The 13,957-nt window shown below is 46.8% G+C and overlaps 1 protein-coding gene across 3 annotated transcripts in view; it reads right to left on the bottom strand.

Moving 5' to 3' along the window:
- dock8 (dedicator of cytokinesis 8) overlaps positions 1 to 13,957 on the bottom strand; it is a 57,912-nt gene that overhangs the window by 37,783 nt on the left and 6,172 nt on the right. For 2 of the 3 annotated variants that reach the window (XM_083979124.1, XM_083979123.1), the window contains exon 2: positions 4,009 to 4,108. In XM_083979124.1, the coding sequence (XP_083835250.1) occupies positions 4,009 to 4,108 (100 nt within the window). Of the gene's footprint in view, positions 1 to 1,926; positions 2,206 to 4,008; positions 4,109 to 13,957 lie in introns of those variants that run through there. The other variant, XM_083979125.1, reaches the window with a different exon arrangement.

The raw sequence follows: 13,957 nt of genomic DNA on the forward strand, positions 1-13,957 counted from the left end.
ACATAAGTAAATGTTGTGAAAAGCTATAGGGTGACTGATGAGTTTGCACCATTCTCAGTCACATCTACATAATGCACAGGAGGTCTGAGGAATAAAACACAGGGGAGGAGGCTGGGCGGCCTGGGCCAAACCTGTTGAATCATGATTGTTTTCTAATGCCCCATACCTGTCGAGGAACAAAGGATTTAAACTCACACATAAATAGAAACTGGAACAAACTGGGCTATATCAGACAGCCAAGCAGTTTTTGTTTTTTTTATTCCCTGCAAACCTATTTTTAGCCAGAAACTCAGCCCACACGGCAGAGCTACAGCAGATCAAAGGAGAGGCTGTAATCACTTTCATGTACAGTACAAATGGGTTGAAATGTTCATATGGGTCTTTGAATACAAACATATTGTTGAAATGATGCACACATAATGATACAAATTTCCACTGAGGCTCAAAGAGGAGAAATACATGGGCCTTTCATGACTAGAAAGAGGTCCTAAAGGAAAAAAGAAACACAGCTGATGAGATAACACACATCTCTTTTGTGGTGCATGGTTGTTTGTGGTTGTAAAAGGGGGAACCTGCATGGAGCAGGTGTCATTGTGAAAATGGGCAGCAGCAAACAGGGCAGAGCTCCAATCTGATTATAGCCTGCGGGCAGAGGCAGATGTAGGGAAAAGCTTGGAAATAAACACCCACCGCAGTGTCATACAGAAACACATTCCTAAATATTTCATATTTACATTTAAAAATCAAACATAAAAACAGGAATATTTAAGCTTTTAATGCTGCACACTGTCAGAGATGGGAAGTATTTGCATGTCAAACAGGTAGAGTGTTCAAGAGTGAGAGAAAGTGTGTGTACAGGAGAGGGAGAGAGAAGAAAAATGCAGAGCCACACACACACACACACACACACAATATGTGTACAAACAGAGGAGGTAGAGATAACTGCAGCTACAGCGTGAGTCACTGCTGTGCTCAACTTTTAAAAGCAGAGCAAATTCCATTTGCCTTCAGACATGTTTTTGCACATCGATCCACCCTGAGGGATATTTTTCTCTGGTGAGCACCCAGGAGTGAATTGCATCACATGGGTTAGTATTAATGCTTTGCATGCAATACAAGAAAGAAAGGAGAGACAGCCAGGCAGACAGAACAACTGTATCATTATTATTTTAAACAAGAGGCCTATAGGGGAAACCTTCAACGTCTGTGTTCTGAGGAGGAGGCGTCAACTTCAACAGTGTCTCTACAGTGGCAATCCTCTCCATATGTGCATCTCTCTGGCTCTCTGCCTCAAAGTTCAAACAATCATTGTAGCCTGGCCCCTTTTTCTTGTTTAGTACAGAGGCTAACACATACAAATGAATGCAAATCTATGCATGCCTCTGATCAGCGCCTGCTGCTGTGGAGTCATGAGAGGAACTCGCAAGAAAAGTCCCTCTCCTTGCCAAATCAACAGCCAGACTTTGTATCAGGTTACTCACTAAAGATCAGATGACTTTGCAATGAAATTAGAAAAATCTTAAAAAGCAGGAAGTTCCCGGAAGACAAAACACATGCACTCGCACATGCGTCAAGAACAAAATAGAGCAAAGTAAAAGGGTTTTTTTGATAAATATAATAATGAATAGTTATACCTTTTCAAAGCCAAGCAATATTGTTTAATTTGCTACTGGAAAATGTTTCAAGCAGAATGAGTACATTAAGAAATGATGTATCAACCAGTAGCACTGTTCTCAATGTAACCTAGCCAAAACAAGCCGGTAGAGAAAAAAGGCAAGTAAAGAATTCATGTCAAACAGGTCAACATGTTCATTCAAAATATAGATGCATTAGAGCTTTGTCTTTAACTTTAAAACAAATCAAGTGTGCCAATAATCTCATTCATAAGGTTCATTAAATAGATAGCTGCGGAAATTGTAGACTTACCCTGCTGAAAACTGTACAATGAAAAAGGAAGTGAACAAAATGGCGCACTCCGGATATGGGAACCTACAGCGAGCACCTACAGACACTAAATGCTTTTGGTTAAAACTAAGCCACAACGCAGAGCACAGATCCTCTTTGACTTGATCCTCATATTCCTAGAAGCCGAGACCTACAGTAGATCTGAGGAGAGGTGTTAATATCCAAAATGAAAAATGACGCTGAGCCTGAATGTTTGAACCCACTGAATGTTTTGACAGCCGTTTCGAACATGCAGGCGCAGTATCTTGCAGTTTCGGGTTGAAAACCAAAAGACATTAAAGGAAGTGACATTGGCAAGGCGTCCCTCCATCAACTGGTGTTTCAACAGACAGGAAGAGAAACTACAGACACTGCACACACACACACACACACACACACACACTCACAGGGTGCTGCACACATTCATAAAAACACATGCTGCTTTCTGCCCTAATCTCTCAATTTGTATTTTAAACCGACAACAAACAACACTGATCCATCCACATTCATCATTTGAGGCACTAAAAATAGCAGCAGGGTACTAGTGGGGGGAATGGTGACAATCAACAAAGTGAACTACATCACAACTGCAACAACAAACACCCCTACGTCCTCTCAACAAACATCCCACCCTCATCATCCGCGTGCTAGACACGACTGCTGAATAATGGGAAACTATCATCCCAGAGATTATAGTATTAAAACCCCTCTCCCGCATCCCAAATCCGGCCATATTAAAGATTTGCCCGTGTAAGCTGCAAGGTAAGCAGGCCCCACCCAGTGCCTGTTAGTAGCCAAGGCACTGACCCATTTCCCAAGCAGGTTAGAGATTAACCACACTGCATGCTGCAAACTGTGGTGGGACGGTCCAAGTACACAGACCCTGTTAGCTGAGGAGCTGAAGGATCAGCAGTGGGAAGGTATCAAAGAGCTTCAGATCAGTCACTCATGCACAAAGATATGTCAGGAGACTAAGCGCCTAAGAGCTCCAGAATCTCACCCTCCATCTCCCTGTAAATGAGAGAGATGAGGAAAGAGACAGAGGAAGTGTGAGGAAGAGACAGAAATAGAAAAAAAAGCAGAAAGACTGAAAGAGGAAAGATGAGTGGATGAGTGGATGTGTGGCAGAGGTTCAGAGGGTACCACAGAGAGACTGAGAGTGTAGTGGGAACAAATCCCTGCAAAGGATTACTGTGCATCATTCTGCCTGCTTGCTCGAGAGAGCAGGAATCACTCTGACTGTCTGTTAGGATTCAGCTAAAGCGGTAAGAAAACAACCTGTCATGATGGCACACTAAGTTTTCAAAACCCTGTTAAATCAAAGAACAGAGTCTGTCAGCCTGACTTTGACAAAGGCACGTTAAGCCATGATGGAGTTCTCTTATCGTCTATTGTAAAAGTTGAGAATCATTTTTCCCCAAAATACTCAGCTCTTTAGCAGAAATGCAGACAGCTGTTGTTGCAGAGGCAGTAAGTTCCAGCAGAATTTCATACACTTTAAACTATAATCATCAGGAGTGGAAACTAGAGTCAGACATTCTCAGTGCTAATGACAGCAAAGATGATGTGAAGAGGATACACTTACAGTCCTGTGGTGGTGTAAACGCAAAAGCTAAAGCTGTATCCAAGTGAGTGTAGCATTAGAGGAAACCGCACCTCTGACTTTATGGACGCAGTATTTCTGAGCAGCTACCATTACATCACCAATACCATTATTATTGGTATAGATATAGAATTATTTTAAATCTGCTGATTTCCTTAAACATGTTACACAGTCAGATAAAGAACTGCCATATAATGTAGAAAGAACTTATGTTGCTGCATTATCACTTAAGTAAAATAAAAAAAATGTTTTGTATTTTATTGTCTGTTTAACTTTCTGAAACCTGCCTGCAGCTTGTACAACATGTTAGCTCAAAAGCAAATAACTAATAACCTCTTTTCTCTAGGCAGCTGTGACTAAGTCAAAAATACATATGATGGATAATGTGATAAACCCAAGCCAAAAAGTAAAAATGACTGAGTTTGCAAAGGCCTGGTATCTTTTTATAAGAGGAAACTCACCACAGTGAGGCACACTGAGGCTGAGGCGTTGGAGCTGGTTCGGCTATGCTGAGAGCCATGGTTCCCACCAAAGTGTCGTCTGATCTCTGCAGAGGAGTGTCTGGAACAAAACATGGAAACATACAGATTTAAAGTTTTGTATTGAGGATGCAGAAGGCAGTAGTTAATACACCACTTTACCCAAGGATCAGACTGAGCAATTAAATCAAAATACGACCAAATTAAATAGAAAAGTCACAGAAGCTTGTTTAAAGGTAAAATGCACCACAACATGCCAGTAACAGCAAAAGATCCTGGCAAAAAACACATCATTTTAAATGAAAATGAAATTAAAAAATGAAGGTCAATATTTCTACAGATTCAGGCAATGAAAACCTCTACAACCTCTAAAACCATAACTCCTGTACAATCCCAACAACATGCACGGCCTATCTTAATGAGAGATGCAACAGCAATTCTACCATTGTTCCTACTCGCATTAGTTTGAATTGGTCAGCCATGATGATCCCATTCAAACTATTGTTCACTCTCTACAGAAGCACCTCTCTGCTGGCTGTGTAAAGGCTTTGTCATTCTGGCAGCCATACAGCCAGTGGAATAAATATGGTGTCCTGATTTAAGGGTCAAACTGAGCAGGAAATCAACATGACACAGGAATGAAGTAGTATTCAAATATATTGGGTAAACGGGGTTGGTGTTTTTTTTGCGTGTGTTTGTGTGTGTCTGCCTGTGAAAGAAGAAGAGAGAAAATAGAATGACAACAGAGACAGTGCCCCAGTTTTTTGCACACATTTCATCTCAATGGAGCACAGAGCTAACACGCCGTCTATGTCTTTGTAATTAATCTACCATATCATTGGACTCCAACCAAAGCATGCACAGTGACTGATTTATTCTACGCGACACAGTGATTAAAGACCAGTTCTGTCTGTATAGGCGCAAGCATATGTGTTTAGTGTGTCTGTGTTATATCAAATTGGCCTGTATTGGTATGTAATTTTTGCGTGCATAAGTGTCGGAGAGAGTTTACTGCAACATTGCCACACAGTGCAGAGTTGGAGGGCAACGACTTCAGCAAATGGGTCACATTCCCGACTGCTTCCCCTGTGGTCAGTCTCATGGGTTCATTAAGTCCCCATGGTCATTGTTACAACAGTCTTGTTACTAATTACCACCACAAACTCATAAACACCAACGCAATGGAGAAATCCAGCATGTCAAAACCACTGAGGCTGCAGAGTCATGAAGCTTGTAGAGGAGACACAGCTTCATGCAAACAACTGATAATATCATTAATGTTCTGCTGAGACAATCTCCACCAAGCCAGTTTACTGTTTAAAAGAGACTAGAGAGGCTGATGGGCATGTCAGCCACATGTGCATTTCTTACAATTTACAGTTAATCTGTATGGGCTTTAACAAAGTCAAGTATGTACAAATATCTATGTTCAGTACATACTTGTAGTGTTTTGAACTCTACAGTTTAAAACACTTCCCCCTCCCTCTCGTCAATCATGCAACATGCTGAATCAACACAATAACTGCATGTCGGTGAAGGTTAAGGCATGGGTGGGAGAACAGTATACAAATTTACACAAAGAGCAAAGTCCAGCAGTGCAGCACTTTTTCATTTAAACATAGCTCAGTATAATAAAAAACAATCACACAATATTTAAAATGTGACTCAAACAACAGTGCAAGGATGTAGATTTAGATTACAGAATTAAATGGGGATAAATTCTACTGTAGCGTAACACACACACACACACACACATCTGGTCACATTATCCAACTTACATTATTATCACCAGTGACAACAGTGATGTTGTGCAATTCTCCCTTGTGTAAAAGAACCTCCTAACTGACACATTTTCACCCCAATTCAACACGGAAAGTGGTCTACAGGTCGAGGCGTGTAAAGGTTTACACACGTATACAAATACATCTGAAAGCCACTCAGCACAGCCACTCTAATGTTACTGTAGCGTTCCAAGTGTATGGGGCTTCTAAAGTCACTCTTTTCTGCTGACAAAAACTCACGAACATAATACTCTTTGGAGCTGAGCAACACACTCCGTTTATTTTCCTTTCACACGCGCGAACTCTGAGACAATAACACTGTCGCCTCTCTCTGACGTCACACCCGCGCCCCACTCTCACATGCGTCCCCCCTTACAGTAGAGAATGTCCCCATCTCTCAATACACATGTAAATGAAACACACAGGGGGGGAAAAAAAATGACGTGCATATAAAACACAACACATGTATACAGCCAAACAGGTCATGAGGCAAACATTCAATAAACACAGCTGTAACGTGTACCCAGCCTCATTAACCCACACAATAGAAACACAACATACACGCAACCCCCCCTTAAAACACAGGGAGTCAATAAACCTGAGCATGTAAACATTCACTCCATTACATAGTCCCTAAAGCGAGCAGGGGGTCGTGACGACCTACCAACCCGAGAGAACCTCGGTGGGGCAACTGCCTGGTCAGGGCAACCACCAGCACCTACGCCAGTGCCACGACCACAGTCCATGACTTCATCAAAGAGGGATGCGCCTGCAGGGCTACCAGGCGTGGCAGCTTCCTCCTGCAGAACAGTGGGCGGGGAAGGGGAGAGGAGATTTCTAGACGGGCCTTCCAAGGGAAAAGCAACAGGCAGATTGTAGCGCCGCAGCCTGTCATAGTGGACGGTCTGCAGCGGGGGCTCCTCCCCGAATGGGCTACTAATCTGATAGGTGACTCCAACCTCATCATCCCTGTCCATTCGCCGTTGCACCAAGTAAGGTCCCTTCCAGTGGGGAGCCAGTTTACGGCGACTCTCTGTGGGGTCATTCAACCACACAAGGTCCCCAACCTCGTATGGTTCGTGCCTCAACCTGGCATCATAGAAAGTCTTTTGCCTTCTGCTTGCCACAATGTTGTTTTCCTTTGTCTGATCAAAAGCGGTGTCTAAGCGCCTGAGGAGAGAACTAGCAAAGTCCTCCGGGGACCCATCTACCGGCCTGCCTTGCATCAGCGGGCCCAGCACCACATCCACCGGCGTCCGGGCCTCCCTGCCGTGTGTGAGGAAGTAAGGCGTGAACCCGGTGCTGGAGTGTACACTGGTGTTGTATGCAAAGGCAACCTGCAACAAGAAAGAGTCCCACTCTCCCTCACATGACAAGAGTGTTTTAGCTAACTGGTCAATAAGTGTTCTATTAAACCTTTCTACCATCCCGTCAGACTTTGGATTGTATGGAGTGGTATGAGTTTTCTTTACACCCAGCAGCCTGCACAAATGTTTCACCATCTCTGATTCAAACTGCCTCCCCATATCTGTGTGCAGCGTTTCCATCACGCCATGTTCCAAAATGTAGTTCTGAAAGAGACACTCAGCCACCGTGGTGGCTTTTTGATCAGCGATGGCATACAGGTTAACGAACTTAGTGAAATAGTCCTCAACAACCAAAACATACCGGTTGCCCTTGGAAGTGACCGGCAACTCCAGTATGTCGGCTGCGACACGTTGGAAAGGTCTCTCTGCCTGTGAAGTCCTCATAGGGGCATGATGTCGAGGAACAGGGGACTTCCTCCTTTGACAGGCGTAACACTGATCACACCAAGCTTTAACATCACCATACATAGTGGGCCAATAACAAACACCCCGGGCACGTGCCAAGACCCGTTCATATGCAAGGTGAGCCGTCAAAGGTGTGCCATGCAGGTGTCTGAGGACCTCGGGGACCAAGACAGCAGGGACCACCACTTGTGTTGTTTGCCCCCCCTCAGACAGCCACACAACCCTGCACAACAGTCCATCAACGAAGGTCAGTCGGGGAAACTCGTGCCACAGTCTCTTTAAACCTCGACCAGCATCCTTCAGCCTCCACCTAGGGGGTCTCTGACCTTCCTCCAGCCAGGCCAACACTTGTCTGATGTCAGCGTCACTCTGTTGGAGCTCCTTGACATTGGAGCCGTCGTGTGACAGAGTGTAGATTAAAGCTCGGTCCACACAAGCCTGGGGGTCAGAAGGCAAATGGGGGTTGGAGCTGGAGCTGGGGGTTGCTGAAGGGGCCGTGGTGGAACTGGGAGTCTCTATGGCGCACACGGTCCTGGGGTCATTGTCTGTAACTGTTTGGGTACCTTTGTGCACGAGAGTGTGGACAGGATCAGGGGAATCATGGTCCGTTAGCTCTGCGCTGAGGTCCGGTCTGCGTGAAAGCGCATCCGCGTTAGTGTGTTGACTTCCACTTTTGTGCACAATTACCCAGTCGTAAGGGTCCAGTTCCAGGGCCCAGCGGCTGCGACGCCCCGTTCTGTCATTATCAATGGGAAGCCGTCGAAGGCCCAACAACGGCCGGTGATCTGTAACAATAGTGAACGGGCGAAGACCCAAATAGTGTCTGAAATGACGAATAGCCCACACTATCGCCCACAGCTCCCTGTCGTACGTAGACCATCGTCGTTCGGCTGCTGTGAGGGAGTGACTAGCATACGCCACCACCTTCTCCAGACCGTCAGCATCTTGTGCCAACACTGCCCCCACAGCGACCTGGGAAGCGTCGGTGTGTAGAATGAAACGGTGAGTGAAGTCTGGGTGACTCATTATAGGTTCAGCACAGAGAGCGTCCCGCAGGAACTCAAACGCCTCCTGGCAATCTGCAGTCCATTGAAACAGGACAGCCTTCCCTGTAAGGTGACTGAGGGGGGCGGCTCGCTGGGCAAAACTCCTCACAAACCTCCTGTAGTAGGAACAGAGCCCCAGGAAGGCACGCACCTCCGTGGCGGACCTCGGCACGGGCCATGACTTCACCTTCTCTGTGTTCTTGGGGTCAGGGCGAAGCCCCTCAGCAGAGATGACGTGCCCAAGGAAGACCACATGATCCCGGGCCAGGTGGCACTTCCTGGCGTTCAGCCGTAGCCCAGCTGCTCCGATCCGGGTGAAGACCTCCGCCAGAGCAGAGAGATGATCCTCAAACGACCTGCTGTATATCAATATGTCGTCAAGATACACCATGCAGATGTGCCATGGCAGCCCCTTTAACACCAGCTCCATGACCCGCTGGAATGTCGCTGGTGCATTTGTGAGGCCCATGGGCATGGATCTGAACTGGTAGAGGCCCTGGCCGGTGGTGAAGGCGGTCTTTTCACGGTCCTCCTGCGCCACTTCCACCTGCCAGTAGCCGTCGGAGAAGTCCAGGGTGCTGAACCAGGTGGCTCCTGCTAGGGCGTCAAGCGTATCATCGACACGCGGCAGAGGGTGGGAATCTTTTATTGTCACAGCATTGAGGCCCCTGTAGTCAACACAAAATCTCCATGTATTATTCTTTTTCCTGACAAGAACCACAGGAGAGGACCAAGGGCTGCAGCTCTCCTCGATGATGCCATCCTCCAAAAGGCGCTGGACCTGCCTGTTGATTTCCCTCCGCTTGTCAGGGGAAGTGCGGTAGGCCCTTTGCTTTATTGGGGGGTTGTTACCTGTTTGAATGTGGTGCTTGATCAGGTTGGGGCTGCCTGTTCCACCCCGTGCAGGGCTAAACACTCCCTGATGTTTCCCCAGCAAGGTCTGCAGCTGCTGCCTCTGATCGTCGGACAGCGGACAATCAGCTACATCAGGTAGGGGGGAATCCACCTGTTGAGAACCAAAAACCTCTGCAGGGGTGAGTATGTCACAGTCATTAACATGGTGAAATACCCCCAGGTGAGACCCAGGGCGCAGTTTCAGTTCCTGGTCGGTCGGGTTGAGTAGCCGTGCCACAGTGCATCCATTTTTCACAGGCGCTACTGTGCGTGCGACCACTAGTCCCATGTTGTCACGCACCTCAGGCTCTAAATAGCCCAGGTAAGAGTCAATAGTTGGTCCAGCAACGCGGGGGGGGCCCACCTGAACAGGGACAATCATTTCACTGAAAGGTGGAACAGTAGCATCAGTAGACATGGAGATGTTACAACATTTTGGAATAAAGTCTGTAGCTTGCAGGAGAGGAATGTCAATGTCTCCAATGCTGAGAAGCCCACGACCCACATCCATTATTGCATGAGTCTGCCGCATGAAATCAAAACCCAGTAAAATAGCTTGTGTAGCCCCCCGCACAACATGCACAGTTTGTTCAAAAGACCTGCCCCCCAGCTTCATTGGAAGGGCCACAGTACCTAAAGTGTCCAATAACTGTCCATTTACTGCACGTGCATACATGTACTGTGTATTCAACACACGTTTACGTAGAGCTGGGATGGACATTCTGAACTCCTCAGAAATCAAAGAAACATTAGAGCCAGAGTCAATTAACACAGTCACATCAACTCCCTCTACCAGTCCTTTAACATAGGCCGTAGACTCGGACTCACCCACCGAACAGGAGTCCACCGTGGGGTCCGGAATCGCTGCTGCAGAGTTGTCATTGTGACCCTGTGGTGGCGACACTGGCATCCGGGTCTCGATGCCAGCTACTGGAAGTTTCCCCGCTCCTCTCCGTGCGGGGATGGAGATGGTGACCGTCGCGAGGGAGATAGAAACCTCACTCCCCGTCGCGGCTGACGTTCCTCTGGAAAGCGCGGCTCCCTCTGGCCCTCGCTGTCCAGCCGGCGCGGCGAGAAGCCAGTAGTGGTGTCTCGGGTCCCCCGCTCCCGTGGAGACCATTCTCTGTCACCGTATCCTCCCTGAAGCCTGCGCTGCGGAGACCGGCCTCTCGTGCTGTCGTCCATCGGGAAGTCCCTGGAGGTGGACCTGCATCCAAACCCGCCACAAGCACAGTGACAGGCACGCCGCTGCTCTCTGCGCTCCCCCGGGCTCTGCTGACGAGCCCCAGGAAAAGGGGAGCCACGACCGCCACACTCAGTCCCACAGGCACGCGCTCTCAAATCCCTCACCTCTGTTTGTAAATTGTCCATCCTCGAGGTGAGTCGTTCCATGGCATGAACGAGCTTCTCTGTGGCGTTAGCATTACAGTCCAACACACCTGGTGACGCCGGATTGAGAGCGGCCACAACCGCTGGATGTGGGTTGGAGTAGGGCAATCCAGGTGTGCTTGCCCTCAGAGCCTGCCTGGCCCGTTCACAACGGCCTGCAATAATTAAAGCCTCCTCCACATCTGTTGCCCCCTGTTCATGACACTTAGCTTGGAGGGCAGGGTCAAGTCCAGCAAGAAAACGTCTAAAAGTCTCACCATTCCTGGCGGCTCTGTCATAGTCAGGAAAAGCCTCAGCCACGAGCCTGGAGACGTCGGCTGCATAGACCTCCAAACTCTCGTTCGGCTGACGGGGCCGCGCAGAGATGCACGTCTGGAAGTACAGGAGGAACTGTTTTTGTCCAAAGGCGTCCTTTAATCTCTCCTTCACTCGCTCATAATCACACTGAACATCCGGCGGTAGAGTGTCCCACAACAGGAAAGCCGCGCCGTCCAGCCTCGTAGGGAGGAGATTCACCAAAGTGGCGGTGTAACCCCCGCTCCTGGTCCCTCTCGTCTGGGCGCGGACCGCGGCTTCAAACTGCTTCACCCACGTAGCAAACGGCTTCTCGCCGTCGCCACGAAACGGCGGCGGGAGCTCCACTCTCACGCCACTCACGCCACCAGTCCATGTTGCACTCCCGAAATAATCTTCATCCATGTCACAGTCCATAACGTCGCGCTTCACTCCTCCGAACATGCCGCTCCAAAGCATCCACACGAGTACCGCTAGCCGCCGCTAACAGGGCCGACTGAAAAAAGTTCAGTAATTGCCGAAAGAGAAACTGCTCCAAAAGCCAGGACTCACTCCAATTACCGCTGCCACCAATGTAGCGTTCCAAGTGTATGGGGCTTCTAAAGTCACTCTTTTCTGCTGACAAAAACTCACGAACATAATACTCTTTGGAGCTGAGCAACACACTCCGTTTATTTTCCTTTCACACGCGCGAACTCTGAGACAATAACACTGTCGCCTCTCTCTGACGTCACACCCGCGCCCCACTCTCACATTACTGCTGCCTGCTAAGCAGGTTTATTAGAGCAGTACATTTGTCCCTTACACAACAGCACAGTGGACTGGTGGTTGTTAGAGGAACTCAAAGATACACATCACTTAAAACCTGCACATCAACAAATTAAAGTCTCGCCACATGTACCAACTTCCAACACTATACTAATGTCTAAAAGGAATGTGCTCAGACACTTACTCTTCTTGAAATGCAATGTGTCAAATCACATAAGCCAGTGGAGCTTTAAGTGGCTGCCGGTAAGGAAGGAAAGCTACACAAAGCTTCAAGTCAACACAAGGAATGACACATAAGATGCACCTGCAGAGGAGTAATTGACAAAACAGAGTTTTGACTCCTTGATCAGATTGGTTATTATCAGCATGTTTCACTTTGAAATGATAAGGGACCGCTGCTGAGATCTACCAGATACTGATGTTATACATTGCTGTATAGTTTAGCAGTAAACAAGAAAAAAGGCCTGGGGTTGATTAGTCTTTGCAAGTAAACTCACATACCTCCACCAAGGCCAAACAATTCTGCAAATCTTTAGTTCTCAAGTATAACTTGATTTATTTATTGTGTTTGTTGATGTCAGCGCTGTAGAGATTTACAACTATAGCGATGTCACAATCACTTTAATGCAAATTCTTTAGTTGAAGTGGAATGTAATACAGGTGTAAGCATTCAGAACTGCTGGTGCTGCCATATGCACACTTGCTTACTATTAACAATAAGTGCAACACGCATTCCTTCCACCAGATGTATTATCACCTGGATCTGCGTCAAAATGTACACAACATACAGATGCCAGTACTACGGAAGCCGAGAACGGCCACGTCCATAATATTTTTTTTATTATCGTTTTCTCGTGATAACGACTTATTATTTCGTTATCTCGAGATAACAAAGTCCGTTTTCTCGTGATAACGACTTATTATTTCGTTATCTCGAGATAACAAAGTCCGTTTTCTCGTGATAACGAATTAATTTATTTCGTTATCTCGAGATAACAAAGACCGTTTTCTCGTGATAACGAAATAATCATAGAATGTGTCGTTGACATGGTTGCCTAGCAACATGTTTCCCCGGTGCAATCGCTTCTGCTTACGGGAAAGTAGCAGCTGGTTAGCCGCTGTATGTTCGTAGCAGGAGGCTAAAGCGAGTCTGTTGGAAACACTACACATCTACAGATCTAACGTAACAGAAGAGATGTTTTCGTGGGATAATTGCTCAGAACCATGTGTAGAACTCAAATCAGTGAGCTGATTAATGTGATCACATCATCCTGACTTCAGCCTTCAAGAGCTGCCACTAACGTTAGTCTGCTCTGAGGAGCTGTCAACAATGAAGTAAGTTACCGGTAAGTTACACTTTAACGTTAGTTTGTTTACTGAGCTGGGTTTATTTAAGGGGCTACAGGTTAGCATAAACACATGAGAGTTGACTAACTTACGTTATGGCAGCTTCAGCTAAGGTAATGTTAGCTAGTTGCTGCTCAGATAAAGCTCATGAACACTGCTGTCTTGCCAAATTAACATTAGCCTACATGTCGGTGGTCGCAGGCAACAGGTGTCTGATGGTTCGAGATAAGGTTGTGATTTCTGACAGCAGCAGACAGTAGCTAACGTTAGCTTAGCTGAAACAGGATAGATGGGACCACCGGCCGGTAGCCCCTTAAATAAACCCAGCACAGTGACGTTATTCAAACTAACGTTAAGTGTAACTTACTGGTAAGTTATTGTTGACAGCTGGTGTGGACAATAACCACACCAGTGAGTAGAGTAGACTGAAGCAGAGTGATAGATAGATGTTATATCTATCGCTCTGGACTAAAGTTAACTGCCCCGAGCTGAACAGTAGCCTCCTGTTGCTAGGCAACCATGTCAACGACACATTCTATGATTATTTCGTTATCACGAGAAAACGGTCTTTGTTATCTCGAGATAACGAAATAAATTAATTCGTTATCACGAGAAAACGGACTTTGTTATCTCGAGATAA

Source organism: Trachurus trachurus, assembly GCF_905171665.1.
Source record: "Trachurus trachurus genome assembly, chromosome: 9".
NCBI lineage: Eukaryota > Metazoa > Chordata > Actinopteri > Carangiformes > Carangidae > Trachurus > Trachurus trachurus.